The 14,348-nt window shown below is 40.4% G+C and overlaps 1 protein-coding gene across 1 annotated transcript in view; it reads right to left on the bottom strand.

Moving 5' to 3' along the window:
* The window catches only part of LOC135208580 (dual specificity protein kinase TTK-like), a 74,011-nt gene that overhangs the window by 18,789 nt on the left and 40,874 nt on the right, over positions 1–14,348 (bottom strand). Inside the window, exons 4-6 of the mRNA XM_064240923.1 lie at positions 12,444–13,523; positions 11,044–11,192; positions 2,547–2,713 (exon numbers count right to left, since the gene is read on the bottom strand). Coding sequence (XP_064096993.1) covers positions 2,547–2,713; positions 11,044–11,192; positions 12,444–13,523 — 1,396 coding nt within the window. The remainder of the gene's footprint in view (positions 1–2,546; positions 2,714–11,043; positions 11,193–12,443; positions 13,524–14,348) is intronic.

Raw genomic sequence — 14,348 nt, forward strand, 5'->3', positions numbered from 1 at the left:
AACGGTAAGTGCCAAAATTTAAACCTTTAGTAAATTTTGACTCTACCGAAATGGTCGAAAAACGCAATTGTAAGCTAAAACTCTTATATTTTAGTAATATTCAATCATTTACCTTCAATTTACGTCTCTAGCACAATATTTCGAATTACGGTGAATTTATGAAAAAACTTTTTCCTTACATCCGTGCGGTAACTCTTTCGAAAAAATCATACGTGCGATTGTCATAATGTTTGCACAGCTTTAAATTAGCTGTTACATAAAGTTTTATATATGGAAATGTGCGCAATTTCATGCGCAATACAACTAAAAACAACCCATGGTTGTAGCTTTTATCAGTTTTGAAAAATTTTCATATAAATAACGATAAGTGCCAAAATTTCAACCTTCAGTCAATTTTGACTTGACCGAAATGGTCGAAAACCGCAATTGTAAGCTAAAACTCTTACATTCTAGTAATACTCAATCATTTACCTTCATTTTGCAACAAATTGGAAGTCTCTAGCACAATATTTTGATTTATGGTGAATTTTAGAAAAAAACTTTTTCCTACGTCCACGGTAACTGCCGAAAAAATCACAAATTTTTCCGTCCAATTGTCGTAATGCTTGCACAGCTTTATATTAGCCGTTACATAAAAATTTTATATAGGGAAATGTGCACAATTTCATGTAAAATACAACAATAAACAACCCATGGTTGTAGCTTTTATCAGTTTTGAAATATTTTCATATAAATAACGATAAGTGCCAAAATATCAACCTTCGGTCAACTTTGACTCGACCGAAATAGTCGAAAAATGCAATTGTAAGCTAAAACTCATACATTCTAGTAATATTCAATCGTTTACCTTCATTTTGCAACAATTTAGAAGTCTCTAGCACAATATTTTGATTTATGGTGAATTTATGAAAAAAAAAAAAAAAAAAAAAAAAAATCCTTAACGTTCCAATCGCAGGTAACTCTTCCGAAATCATAAATGTTTTCGTCCGATTGTCGTAATGTTTGCACCATTTTAAATTAGCTGTTACATAAAGTTTTATATATGAAAATGTGCGCAATTTCATGTAGAATACAACAATAAACAATCCATGGTTGTAGCGTTTATCAGTCTTGAAAAATTTTCATATAAATAACGATGTGCCAAAATTTCAACCTTCGGTCAACTTTGACTCTACCTAGATGGTAAAAAAATACAATTGTAAGCTAAAACTATTACATTCTAGTAATATTCAATCATTTACCTTTATTTTGCAACAAATTGGAAGTCTCTAGCACAATATTTCGATTTATGGTGAATTTATGGAAAAAAAAAAGTTTTTCCTTATGTCCGCGCGGTAACTCTTCCAAAAAAATCTGTAATTTTTTCGTCCGATTGTCGTAATGTTTGCACCATTTTAAATTAGCGGTTACATAAAGTTTAATATATGAAAATGTGCGCAATTTCATGTAGAATACAACAAAAGACAACCCATGGTTGTAGCTTTTATCAGTTTTGAAATATTTTCATATAAATAACGATAAATAGAAAAATTCAACCTTTGGTCAACTTTAACTCGAACGAAATGGTTGAAAACTGCAATTGTAAGCTACAACACTTAGTCTAGTAATATTCAATCAATTACCTTCATTTTGCAACAAACGGGAAGTCTCTAGCACAATAATTCGATTTATGGTGAATTTTTAAAAACAGCTTTTTTTTTATGTCCACACGTTACGAATTCATGCATCATATTGTGATAATATTTTCTCTGTGTTGTTTGATTGTTTTACAATTTGTTATATACCAAATTCATCACAATTTAGTGTACAATACAAAGAAAAAATAATTAACTCATTAGCTTTAACCATTTTGCTCACAGTGTGATTTGTATACAATTATAATGAAATTTTTTTTCACGCTGTCATATATTCTAATATTTATATATGATAATGATATTTTTTTCATTTCTGATGGTTGCATACTAAACTTCAGGCAATGACAAAAAAAGGAGCCAAAAATGAACTCTTAATCTTGAAAATTAAGCGTGCTGTGATATTTTGAAAAAAACTATTTTTCCGCTTCGGGGCTCACTCGCGAACGCCGCTGGCATACGGGAGACACTTTCGGAAATACCCGCTCGGCGTTTAAGGGTTGATTACCACATTCTTTTTCATGTTCCAAACATCAAATGCAGTTTTTCTTTTTCTTGATACAATCTGCAATAGCCAAATTCATGATTTTTCTAACAGGATCACACTGACAAGGATGATGCAGAAGGCACTTAATTATAATCAAATGTACTAATTGCTCAAACACCTAAATATATTTTTAAAAAGCCTATTGATCCCATTCAGTATAATGACAGAGCTCCAGTAAATTATTACTAAGGTTTCTAAACCACATAACCTCTTTTAGGAGAAACATTCAGACAATACTTGTCATTATCTTTCCTTTAAATAGCACTGAAAATTTGAATAGTACTCTATCTAAATACCCCAGAATGAAAACACGCACCAAAGGACTTAAAAGAAATCAATGATCCTATTATATTAAGGATATGACTGACCTTCATTGTGTATTGCTTGAACAGCTAACAACATGCCCTGCCAATAGTGCTTGACAGTAAACGGGGATATACGTGCTCTCTGACTGCCGCGTACCTCACTCAAAACAGATGCCATATCTTGGTTTCCTTTCTCCATCAAAAGCTTTAAGTGAGTTGCTGTAACTTCACTGAAAGCACAGAAAAACTTATTGTTTAATCCAAAGACAAACAAAAAAGCAAAATGCAAAATTGCAAAAAATTCTTGAATTTCAAATTACATTAATAGTTTTATACATTCAACTTACCTGTCAGATATATACTTAGCTATCTGACTCCGTCGTCCGACAGAAATTCGAATTTCGCGCGCACGCTAACGGTAGGTCAGGTGATCTACTTACCTGCCGCTGGGTGGCAGGACTAGGAACCATTCCCATGTTCTATCATATTTTTTCTGTCGGCCATACTGGCAACATCGTTGTGGGTATCTCCGGCTGGATTCGTATTTTGCATCGCAATTGATCTTCGTTTGGACTTCTCGGTGACGTATTTGCATTGATTGTACTGGCATACGCGATTGTGGACCGTTTTTGGAATTTGATTTGGATTGTTCAACATGATGTCTGATTCTGGAAGTGTGGTGAGAATGTGTGTGAATGTGGGTTGTAAAGTTAGGATGCCGAAGGCATCGCTTGATCCTCATACTATTTGCAAGAAATGCAGGATGTATGAATGTTCTTTTGATAATACTTGTAATGAATGCAAGGATTTGAGTGCGGAAGAATGGAAATCTCTAACTTTTTACTTGAAGAAGTTGGAAAGAGACAGGGTGAGGAGGTCTTCTTCCAAACCTTTGTCTAGTTCTGTATCTAGCGGGGTTATCAGTAATATTATACCCTCTTCTCCTTTTACTGCCCCATCTAATGTACCTGCTCCTTTATTAGAACCCACAGATTCGGCATCTGAGATTGCGAATCTTAAAGCCGCCCTTCGGAAAATGGAAACCAAAATGGCGGCCATTGAAGGTAAGCAGTGTGATTATAGTGCTGTGGATAGTGATTTAAGTGTCCCCAGTGCTGTGGAGGGGGCGTTTGATTGTCTCCACAACGCTCCCAGGCCTAGACCTCTTTCAAGCTCCCAAGCCCAGAGGAGAAGGAATGTTGAAAGCCGTAAGGAGGTTGTGGAGGATCCCCAACAGTGAGACGTCCCTTCGGCATTTTCTGTATCGCCACAGAATGCCAGAGAATGCTACAGAAAAAGCGTTCTGCATGAGTGTTTCTCCTCCTCGGAGAATTCTTCACCTAAAAGAGGTTGGAGATCGGCGGATCTTTCTCGCCCCCTGAAAAGACGTTTGGATGAACCCAGGAGTACTTCGAGTCTTGAGCGTTTTCAAGAGGAGGACCATTCAGTAATTAAACAACCTAGGGTAGACGATAATGAAGAAACTAACAGAATCCTTCGCACTATGCAGGATTCCATCACTTCTCTGGTGGGAGTTCTGTCAAGAGACCCTCCCAGAAGGAAAGACGATTTCCAGCCTATTAAGAAATCTAGGCTGTCGAGGGTTCAGACTCGCCATATAAATTTGTCATCCTCGGATTTGGAATCAGATTCATCAGCCTTGCATAGGCCGAGCAAGATCCGTTCTCCTGTCAAACGCAAGGCGCCAGACAGGAAAATATCTCCTGTTCATCATGAAGCGCCAGACAGGCACGAGACGCCAATGAAACGCGTAGAGCCTTCCAGGCGCGAGACGCCAGACAAGAGCGTCGAGTTTTCTAGACGCGAAGCGTGAAGCGCCAGCCAGACGCGAAGCGCTTTCCAGACGCGAGTCGCCAGTCAGGCGCGTCGAGCATTCCAAGTGCGAGACGTCAACCAGGCGCGTGACGCCAGTTTGGATCGAGGCGCCAAGAAGACGCGAGTTTCTAGACAGGTGCGTGACGCCAACCAGAAGCAGGACGCCTCCCAGGAGCGAGGCGCCAGGCAAGCGCCAGGACGCTACGAGGCGCGAGACGTCAACCAGAAGCGTGACGCCTCTCAGGAGAGAGGCGCCAGGCAAGCGCGAGGACGCTCCAAAGCGCGTGACGCCAGCCAGAAGCATGACGCCTCCCAGGAGCGAGGCGCCAGGCAAGCGCCAGGACGCTACGAGGCGTGAGACGTCAACCAGAAGCGTGACGCCTCTCAGGAGAGAGGCGCCAGGCAAGCGCGAGGACGCTGCAAGGCGCGTGACGTCAACCAGAAGCGTGACGCCTCCCAGGAGAGAGGCGCCAGGTAAGCGCGAGGACGCTGCAAGGCGCAAGACGCCAGCCAGAAGCGTGACGCCTCCCAGACGCGAGGTTTCTACTAGTTGTGGGGACGTTATTGTTCGTAGTCCTTCTCCTACTAGAAACAGTTCTCCTAGAGCGACTTCTCTTGATAGAGAATCGATCAGGAAAGAGCGATCTCCTTCTAACCTTGACCTTGAAGAGGTTTCTGAAGAAGTAGTTTCGACCAACGAGGGACTTTCCAATTATAAAGTTTTAGCCTCATTACTTCTTGAGGAGTTTGGGGATTCTCTTAGTCCTGCGGCTCCTCCTTCTCCGAGATCGCTATTTTCGAGCACAAAAACCCCGAAATCCTCGGCTTTCTTAAAGATGAAGCCTGCGATCTCAATGAGAAAAGCCCTCCAGTCTTTGGATTCTTGGCTTTTATCTAAGAAGGAAACACTGAGAACTGTTTATTGCTCTCCTCCCTCCAAGCTGACAGGGAAGAGAGGCATTTGGTATAAGACGGAAGAGGCTATGGGCTTGATGCTCCCCTCGTCTGCAGATTCAGATTTCTCGAGTCTTGTAGAGTCTGTGAGAAGACAGTCTCTCAATTCAGCAAAGGCGTCCTGGAGTATGTCGGAATTAGATCAGCACCTTAAGGGAATTTTTCACGTCTTAGAGGTGTTTAACTTCTTGGATTGGTCTCTTGGGGTGCTGGCTAAGAAGACGAGTGAGCCAGATTTTCTTGATCCAGAAACTTTGCACAGTGTCCTATCTTGCATGGATAAGGCTGTGCAAGATGGTTCTGGTGAGTTGGCGGCACTGTTTGGATCTGGAGTTTTAAAGAAAAGATCTCTTTACAGTTCCTTTCTGACGAAAGGAGTTTCTCCTTCTCAGAGGTCCGCTCTATTTTTCGCACCTCTGTCAGAACATCTGTTTCCTTCATCGTTAGTGAAGGATGTTTCGAGATCCCTGTCAGAAAAGGCTACGCAGGACCTTCTAGTGCAATCTACAAAGAAGATTAGACCTGCAGTTCTGACTCAGAAGAAGGTGGCTCGTACTCCAGTGGTGCCCTTTCGTGGAGCCCCCTCGACTCGATCAACTTCGAAGAGAAAGCCCTTCGACAAGCGAGGGAGGTCTTCCTTCCGCTCTTTTAAAAAGAGCAAGTAGCAGCCATGTCCTCCAAGCACAGGTAGGGGCCAGACTTCAATACTTTGTGGAGGCCTGGTCCGTAAGAGAAGCAGATCCCTGGACTCTGTCTGTCCTACAGAAGGGTTACATCATTCCCTTCGTAGACAGACCTCCTTTATCAACATCTCCGAAGGATTTGTCGACGAGTTACAAGGACCCTGGACTGAGAGACTCTCCTTCAGACGGTGGTGTTGATGAGGGACAAGAATGCAATGGAGCTAGTGCAGGATCCATTCTCCCCGGGGTTTTACAACCGCCTTTTCTTGGTTCCAAGGGCTTCGGGGGGATGGAGACCCGTTCTAGATGTAAGCATCCTGAACCGGTACGTGGAGAAAAAGAAGTTCTCCATGGAGACTTCAGCTTCGGTTCTGTCATCCCTATGTCAGGGAGATTGGATGGTATCCCTGGACCTTCAGGATGCTTACTTTCATGTTCCGATTCACCCATCGTCAAGAAAATACCTAAGATTTGTTGTACAAGGACAAATCTTCCAGTTCAGGGCCTTGTGCTTCGGCCTATCAACCGCTCCTCAGGTATTTACGTATCTGATGAGGAACGTGGCCAAATGGCTTAATTTAGAAGGGATAAACATCTCAATGTATCTCGACGATTGGCTAATCCGGGCCAAGTCGGAGAAACTATGTTTGGAGGACCTACAGACTACTTTGAACCTAACAAGGACGTTAGGATTACTCGTGAACCTCGAGAAATCTCAGATGATCCCCAGTCAGAACTTAGTCTATTTGGGGATTCGGATGGATTCTCGGGCTTTTCCATCCCAGGAAAGGATTGCTCGGGGATTACAGAAAATCTCGAGCTTCCTAGAGAAAGAACGGAGTTCGGTGAGGGAGTGGTTAAGTCTTCTGGGAACCCTTTCCTCACTAGAACAGTTCATTTCGCTAGGAAGACTCCACCTACGCCCTCTTCAATTCTTCCTAAGAAGAATTTGGAGTTGGAAGAACGGGCAACTTTCAGACACTTTCAGTATTCCTCTGGAAGTAAAGAATCATCTGAAGTGGTGGATTTTTCCCTTGGAAAAGAACGAGGGCTTGGTCTAGAGGTTCGGACCCAAACCTAATCTTGTCTCAGAACGCTTCAGAGAAGGATGGGGAGCAACTCTAGGGACAAAAGAAGTATCAGGCCAATGGAGGAAGGATCAGCAAGACTGGCATATAAACTCCAAAGAACTTTATGCCGTTCTTCTAGCCCTAAAAGCCTTCGAGACAGAAGTTTTAGGTCAAGTGGTACAGGTCAACTCGGACAACACCACAGCGTTGGCCTATATCAAGAAACAAGGGGGAACTCACTCTTTTTCTCTGTTCCAGATAACAAAAGAGCTGTTGTATTGGACAAAAGAAAAGAAGGTGACTCTCCTCACAAGATTCGTGAAAGGAGAGAAGAACATCAGAGCAGACAGACTAAGCAGGTTAAACCAAGTTCTCCCCACAGAATGGACCCTTCACATTCAGGTGTGTCAAGCTCTGTGGTCCCTGTGGGGCAGTCCGCATATAGACCTATTTGCCACCTACCTATCCAGAAGGATAGAGAACTTTTGCTCCTTAGTGGAAGACCCGAGAGCGATAGCGGTGGATGCCATGCTGCTGGACTGGTCAGGCCTAGATGCCTACGCCTTTCCCCCCTTCAAAATGTTAGGAGTGGTTTTAAGAAAATTTGCGGCGTCAAGAGGGACGAGACTAACACTCATCGCTCCCTTTTGGCCGTCTCAAGATTGGTTAACAGAGGTACAGGAATGGACGGTGGACTACCCAAGATCTCTTCCACACAGGAGAGATCTTCTCAAACAACCCCATTTCGAGAGGTACCATCAAAACCTCCCCGCTCTCGCTCTGACTGCCTTTCGACTATCGAAAGACTTGTCAGATCGAGAGGCTTTTCAAGCAAAGCTTCAAAAGCAATTGCTAGGGCCCGGAGATCTTCAACTATTCGGGTCTACCAATCAAAATGGGATGTTTTTAGAAGATGGTGTAAGAAGAATAAACTGTCCTCCTCCGATACCTCTGTGACCAACATTGCTGATTTCTTGATTTTCCTTAGGGAAGAATCGAAATTATCAGTTTCTACCATTAAAGGTTATCGGAGTATGCTTTCTGCCGTGTTTCGAAACAGAGGTTTGAAAACAGCAGAAGATAAAGATCTCCACGACCTTATTAGATCTTTTGAAACCTCAAAAACCTTTTCTCCTCGTACTCCGAACTGGAACTTAAGATGTGATTTTGAAATTTCTATCATCAAGTAGATTTGAACCTCCTCTCAACGCGTCGTTTAGAGATCTAACGAGAAAATGTATTTTCTTGTTGTCGTTAGCGACTGCGAAGAGAATTAGTGAAATATACGCTCTAGATTCTCGAGTAGGATTTAAGAGTGATGCGGCAATTTGTTCTTTCCAGACTCTGTTTCTGGCCAAGAACGAGAACTTTTCAAAACACTGGCCAAAGAGTTTTGAAGTTAAAGGACTTTCAAATCTAGTAGGAGAGGAATTAGAAAGATCTTTATGTCCAGTTAGAGCTCTGAAGTTCTATTTAAAGAAGAAGAATGAACTCAACGGATGTAAACAAAGCCTGTGGTGCGCAGTTCGGGATCCTAATAGACCCATGTCAAAAAATGCATTAGCATTTTTTGTTAGGAGCATTATTACGGATGCTCATAATAACTGCACTGAAGACTCTTTCAGGACTCTCCGAGTGAAGGCTCATGAGGTTAGAGCGGTGGCCACTTCATTAGCTTTTCAGAAGAACATGTCTTTAAAAGACATTGTGGATGCGACTTACTGGAGGTGTAATTCAGTGTTCACATCACACTACCTTAAGGACGTTAAAGTAACATATGAAAAGTGTTTCTCTCTGGGTCCTTTTGTATCAGCCGATACAGTGCTGGGGCTGGGAACACATAACGATCCTTAGAAAAATTTGTATTTGTTCTAATTTTTGATAGTACATAGATCTACCTTGTGAGACGAGTTGTTGGTTTTTCTGCTGATTAGTATGCTTGGTGGCGCACGGGCGTCCTGGCTTGGATCAGTGGGGAATCAAGAGACGTCTTACTGGCTAGATTGTACAAAATATTTTTTTTTTAAATTTATTTTCATTTTTGTACTTTAGTGTACGAATGTTTGTGATTCGAGTTTGTGGTTGTTAGCAAGGAGTTAGGGGATAACTTCTTGCAATCTTAGTACTAACATGGATAGGTTGAGGTGATCGGGATCGATGTTGTGCTCCTTGTATAGGTCTTGTCAAGTAAGTGGATAAGCACCCATTGACATAGTCCTTCCAGGATCTGCCAAGTAAGCGGGTAAGACCCCTTTGGCAGAACCACAAGAACTCTTAGCCATAGATCAATATCTCGCTGAGGCTCTTGAGACTGACTAGACTCCTGGATTGTATTCATGAAGTCTTCAGTCTAAACAGGTAGGAACCAAGGTTTTATTTATTTATTACCTACAACGATAGTAGTGATTCCTGTTTGATTCTATATTTAGCTGTCTCTGTCCCACCTCCAATGGTGTGAATCAGCTAAGTATATATCTGACAGGTAAGTTGAATGTATAAAAATGATATTGTTCTGATACAATAAAGTTTTATACATACTTACCTGGCAGATATATACAATTTATACCCACCCTACCTCCCCTCAGGAGACAGGCGGTATAGAAAAAATATGATAGAACATGGGAATGGTTCCTAGTCCTGCCACCCAGCAGCAGGTAAGTAGATCACCTGACCTACCGGTAGCGTGTGCGCGAAATTCGAATTTCTGTCGGACGACGGAGTCAAATAGTAAGTATATATCTGCCAGGTAAGTATGTATAAAACTTTATTGTATCATAACAATATCATTTTTATTGAAAATAATGGCTATTTCAGCCACATTTATTTTGTATAGAAGTTTCTCTATTCTTTTCATTACTGACTTCTCTTCTGAATCAAGTTGACTATTGAAATGTCAAATGGTTCTTGATAGCACCCTCGCAAAGAGGATTTCATGTCACGTACAAGAGGGAGCTATAAAGAACAATGCCCTCACCTGTAACAATTACACTTCATCCCGTGACCATCATCAACACACCATCACTGGCAATGCCCCAGACCCAAGAAGACTACGCTTGCTGGAAACCATTCTCATCCTAGACAAGAAGCCCTCTTTGAATACTACTCAAGAGGCCTTCCTAGCAGCATAGCATACGGAGAAGTCTACAGCAAGACGACATGGCAATGCTAAATAATACCACACCAGATATGACCACCGAACAAGACACCCCAGACAAAGAAAAACCAGACTACATCAAGCATAATGTCACACAACAGCAACTACTAGCCAATGACAATTTGGCAAGTAGTGACATTATGCAACTGCCACCACCAACCAGAATCCTGCATGGAAAGGCTTCCTTCCCTTACGACGGTCTGAGTGACTTCTGCAGCATCTGTGCATAAGACTCACCTCTGATCTTGAGGCATCCACCAACAAGGGATCAGCAGCTGAGCCAGTTAGCCAATCAGAATTTGTCACTAGGGACTCCATGCTGTGCTACAGCCTATATATACTGTAGGACTCCCACACAAACTTCAGTCCCACAACACCTGCCCCACCTTCTGGGCTTAAGGACGAAACATTGAAGAAGAAGAAGAAAGAGAAGAAGGAGAGAGAGAGAGAGAGAGAGAGAGAGAGAGAGAGAGAAGAAGAGAGAGAGACGAGAGAGAGAGAGAGAGACAGCCCAGAGAGAGAGAGAGAGAGAGAGAGAGCCCCTGAGCAAGAGGAATCCAGAATGAGTCATTTAGTATCTTTTGTCAATTAGGCTTAAGATCGAATTTGTACTGCATTTTGTATAATATATTTAATTTGACAAATACCACATTTTTTTACATGAATCCCCCATTTGGCGTTTTAATAGCCAACTTGAGTACAGAAGAGAAGTCAGTAATAAGATGAATAGAGAAACTTCTATACAAAATAAATGTGGCTGATATAGCCATTATTTTCAATAAAACCAGTATTGATGAAGGTCTTCTTCCAGCATAAATATTAATAGTTATAACAGGTGAATATATATGTAGACTAATACTTACAAATCATATAATTTAATGACTCTGTCAGACCACTGGAGGCGCTTTAAAATTGCTATTTCATTCTCATAACATTTCAGTGTTGGTTCATCCAGTCCTTCTAATTCCACAACCTTAATAGCCTTAGTTTCACGGGTTTCTAAATCAAGAACCTATGGAAAACAAAAGAATCAGGGCAAAACAATGTATAATATCTACCTGGTTAAAAAGTTTGTATATATTATTTACACATGCATTCATATGGAAGAAACCAAAGGCTACCAATGGCCTGTTGTACACAAAAGAATAAAGCAATACAACTAAGTTGCAAAATCAGTAAGTCTTTCTTTATGAATTAAAATGACTTAAGTCCATGCTTTCTAGGGATACCCTTAAAGAATAGAATGCCCCTAAGTGAAAACAAAAAACATCCCAAGGTAGATAAGAATATTATATAGGCAGCTATATAAATAAATGAACCAAAAAGCATGCACAAAAATATAGACACACAAGGCATTTCAAGGCAGCATTACAGCCTATCTTATACTTAAGTGCATCAACCTCCATAATATTTTTCAGTGGAAAGAATGATAGATTTTTGATGTAGGTCAAAGCGAAAGTATTTAAACAACAGACTAAGGATGCTGACACATCAGCAAGTTTTACAATCTCTTTTCCTTCAAAGTGTTTGGTTCTGTCCCAGTAACAGAAATCTATCTAACGTCCATCTCAAAAGGGAAGCCTATTATTATTATTATTATTATTATTGTAATATTGTTGCTTTGTTCCATTTAATGGGTTATTATTTATAGTGTGCCTTGTGTGACACACAGTTTTAAAGGTTCCTTTCTGTCTCACATCTTTTACCTAGGTTGCTCCAATGACAACCATTTCTGCACAAATGGTTCAAATGATAAAGCATCATGGTCCATAGTGGGTACTACTCTATTTTTTAATATATAGTATACAATACCACAAAATGCTAAAATATATTGTCAGTGTGACAGTGTCTGAATTACAAGTTCTGTTAGTCAGAAATTCAAAATGTGTCTCTAAAGTTTTCACTGACAATGTTTTGACAGTCCCTAAGGCTTTCACTAAGTGACACTGTTTTGACAAACTCAAAATAAGCCACTACTTGGTTTTGCTGCATTTCTTTAGTTCCACAGGCTAGTAGCCTTTGAAAACACTTGCCATCCCTGTACCCCCATAGATGTATGTAATTGTATTGACACACAAAGGTTTAATCATGCTCCAACTGATATCTCCATCTCAACAATTCTGTTGCTGTGCCTTTGGTACAACAAACCTATTCATGTTTAAGAATAAATAAAAGAATTGTAATGGAAATCCTGTGGAAATAATCACCTTCAAGTCATCAATGAAACTAAAAAATATGAAAATGTAATGGCAAATAATCTTACCTCGTAAACTTTACTGGAACCTCCTCTACCCAGAAGTTTTAATTTCAAAAACTCGCGCCCATTAACTTCCAGATGGTCAAACTTTGGATTTGATGCAGGGGATCTGAGTGGTAGAGCATTTCTGGGTGGTTTCAAGTTTAAGGATTTACCACCCAAACTATGACCAGTACTTTGAGTTGAGTTATTATTGAAGTTGCCTGAACTGTAACCACAATCTGTAGCTTGACGTGAAGATGCACTATTTTCCTGTGCTATATCTGAATTTTGAACATGTGATCCACCAAGATACTGACCTTTTGATGATTCTCCAATATTCAGACTTGTCAATTTAGTACCTGAAGTACTTGAAGACCTTTTTGTATGATGTTCACCTATAGGTGTATTTGAAGAGGCTTTCATAATCTGCTGGCCAGCACTTACTATTCTTTTTACATCACTTTCAGCAGTTTGTTGTGAGTTGGAAAAAACACCAGATAAATTATTTTGCATTGTGAGAGGTGAAGAACGAATATTGGCTATCTTGGGAGGACGGATTTCATTACCAGCATCTACACTAGAAATGGAAAGTTCCCTCTTCATTAGACAATTAATATGTTGTTGGTCAGTCTTTGTGTTACATTTCTTGATTTCAATTTTATTCACTGAGGACTCTTCTTTCCAAGGAGGTTTGCTTGTTAGCTTCAATGTGTTCTTCTTATCATTCTCACTAACAGGACTGAGAGAGATGACATTTGTTTTTTTGTTCTCCTTATCTTCTTGTCCACTCCGAACCTGTTTTAGACTTTCAGAGGAAGAGCTGATAGATGAATATTTTTCCAATCCATTGCCCACTGTTGTATTTGTTGACACTTTAATCAAATATCTACTTTTCAAGTCAGGTGTTGACACAGAGCGTTGCATATTTGAACCATATCTATCACCTTGCTTTTTTGCAGACCAATTAGCATTATTTTTGGGGCAATTTTCTGGATGTAATCCTTCAGAGTTATTTGAAATACCTGCATCATTCACAGTCTTCAAACTCTCTTTCTCCAATACTTTGCTGGCTGATGTGTAAGTCCTGAGGTCAGTAGTTTTTGACTGGAAAGAGAGAATAAAGTTTTAAAACAAACTGGTAAGCCTAGGAATTATAGCTTATGAGGATAACCTTAATCTTAAAAACCAATAGTCTACTCCTCTATGTCACTACAAAAACATGTACTTTCCAGTTCAAAACCAGCAATAACCTTATGGTCGCAACACAATCTTGAGCCAAGACATTAGCAGATTCAGTATGAAGAGTTATAGAAATGCTAAATGAACAATATACATCTCTATTCATAAGTACAGGTATCTATCATTACATGTACTGATTTATAAACTTTATACAAGGCAACTAAAAGTATGTTTAGTAATGTAAGAATAATAAACCAATTATGAGAGAGGGAGTTAAGGAATGTTAAAAATGATGATACTGACCAATATTAGTATACTGCCATATTCAGTTGTCTCTTGATATTTAATTATTTTACCATCTAATGCATTCCATAGATATCTAAACCAGGGCATTTTCATGTAGTATTCCTCAGCATGAGCTGGAAATGGCCATTGAAACTTGGTAACATGGAAATGACAGGTTTCAGCTTCTACCTCTAAATCATGAACGAATGATTTAGAGAATGAACATCACATCCCACTCTGGAGGCCTGAGCCTGAAGGGTGGGCAAGACTTTTCAGAGCTCCCAACAGGCATGGACAGGTCTACCATGGAACAGAATAGAATAAGAGAATTTAGGCTAGAGGCCGAGCACTGGGACCTAAGCAGTCATTCAGTGCTGAAATGGAAATTGACAGTAAAAAGGTTTGAAAGATGTAAGAAAAGAAAATTCTCGCAGTTGCACCATGAAGCAATTGTTAGGAGAGGTA

Source organism: Macrobrachium nipponense, chromosome 35 (assembly GCF_015104395.2).
Source record: "Macrobrachium nipponense isolate FS-2020 chromosome 35, ASM1510439v2, whole genome shotgun sequence".
Taxonomy (NCBI): Eukaryota; Metazoa; Arthropoda; class Malacostraca; order Decapoda; family Palaemonidae; genus Macrobrachium; species Macrobrachium nipponense.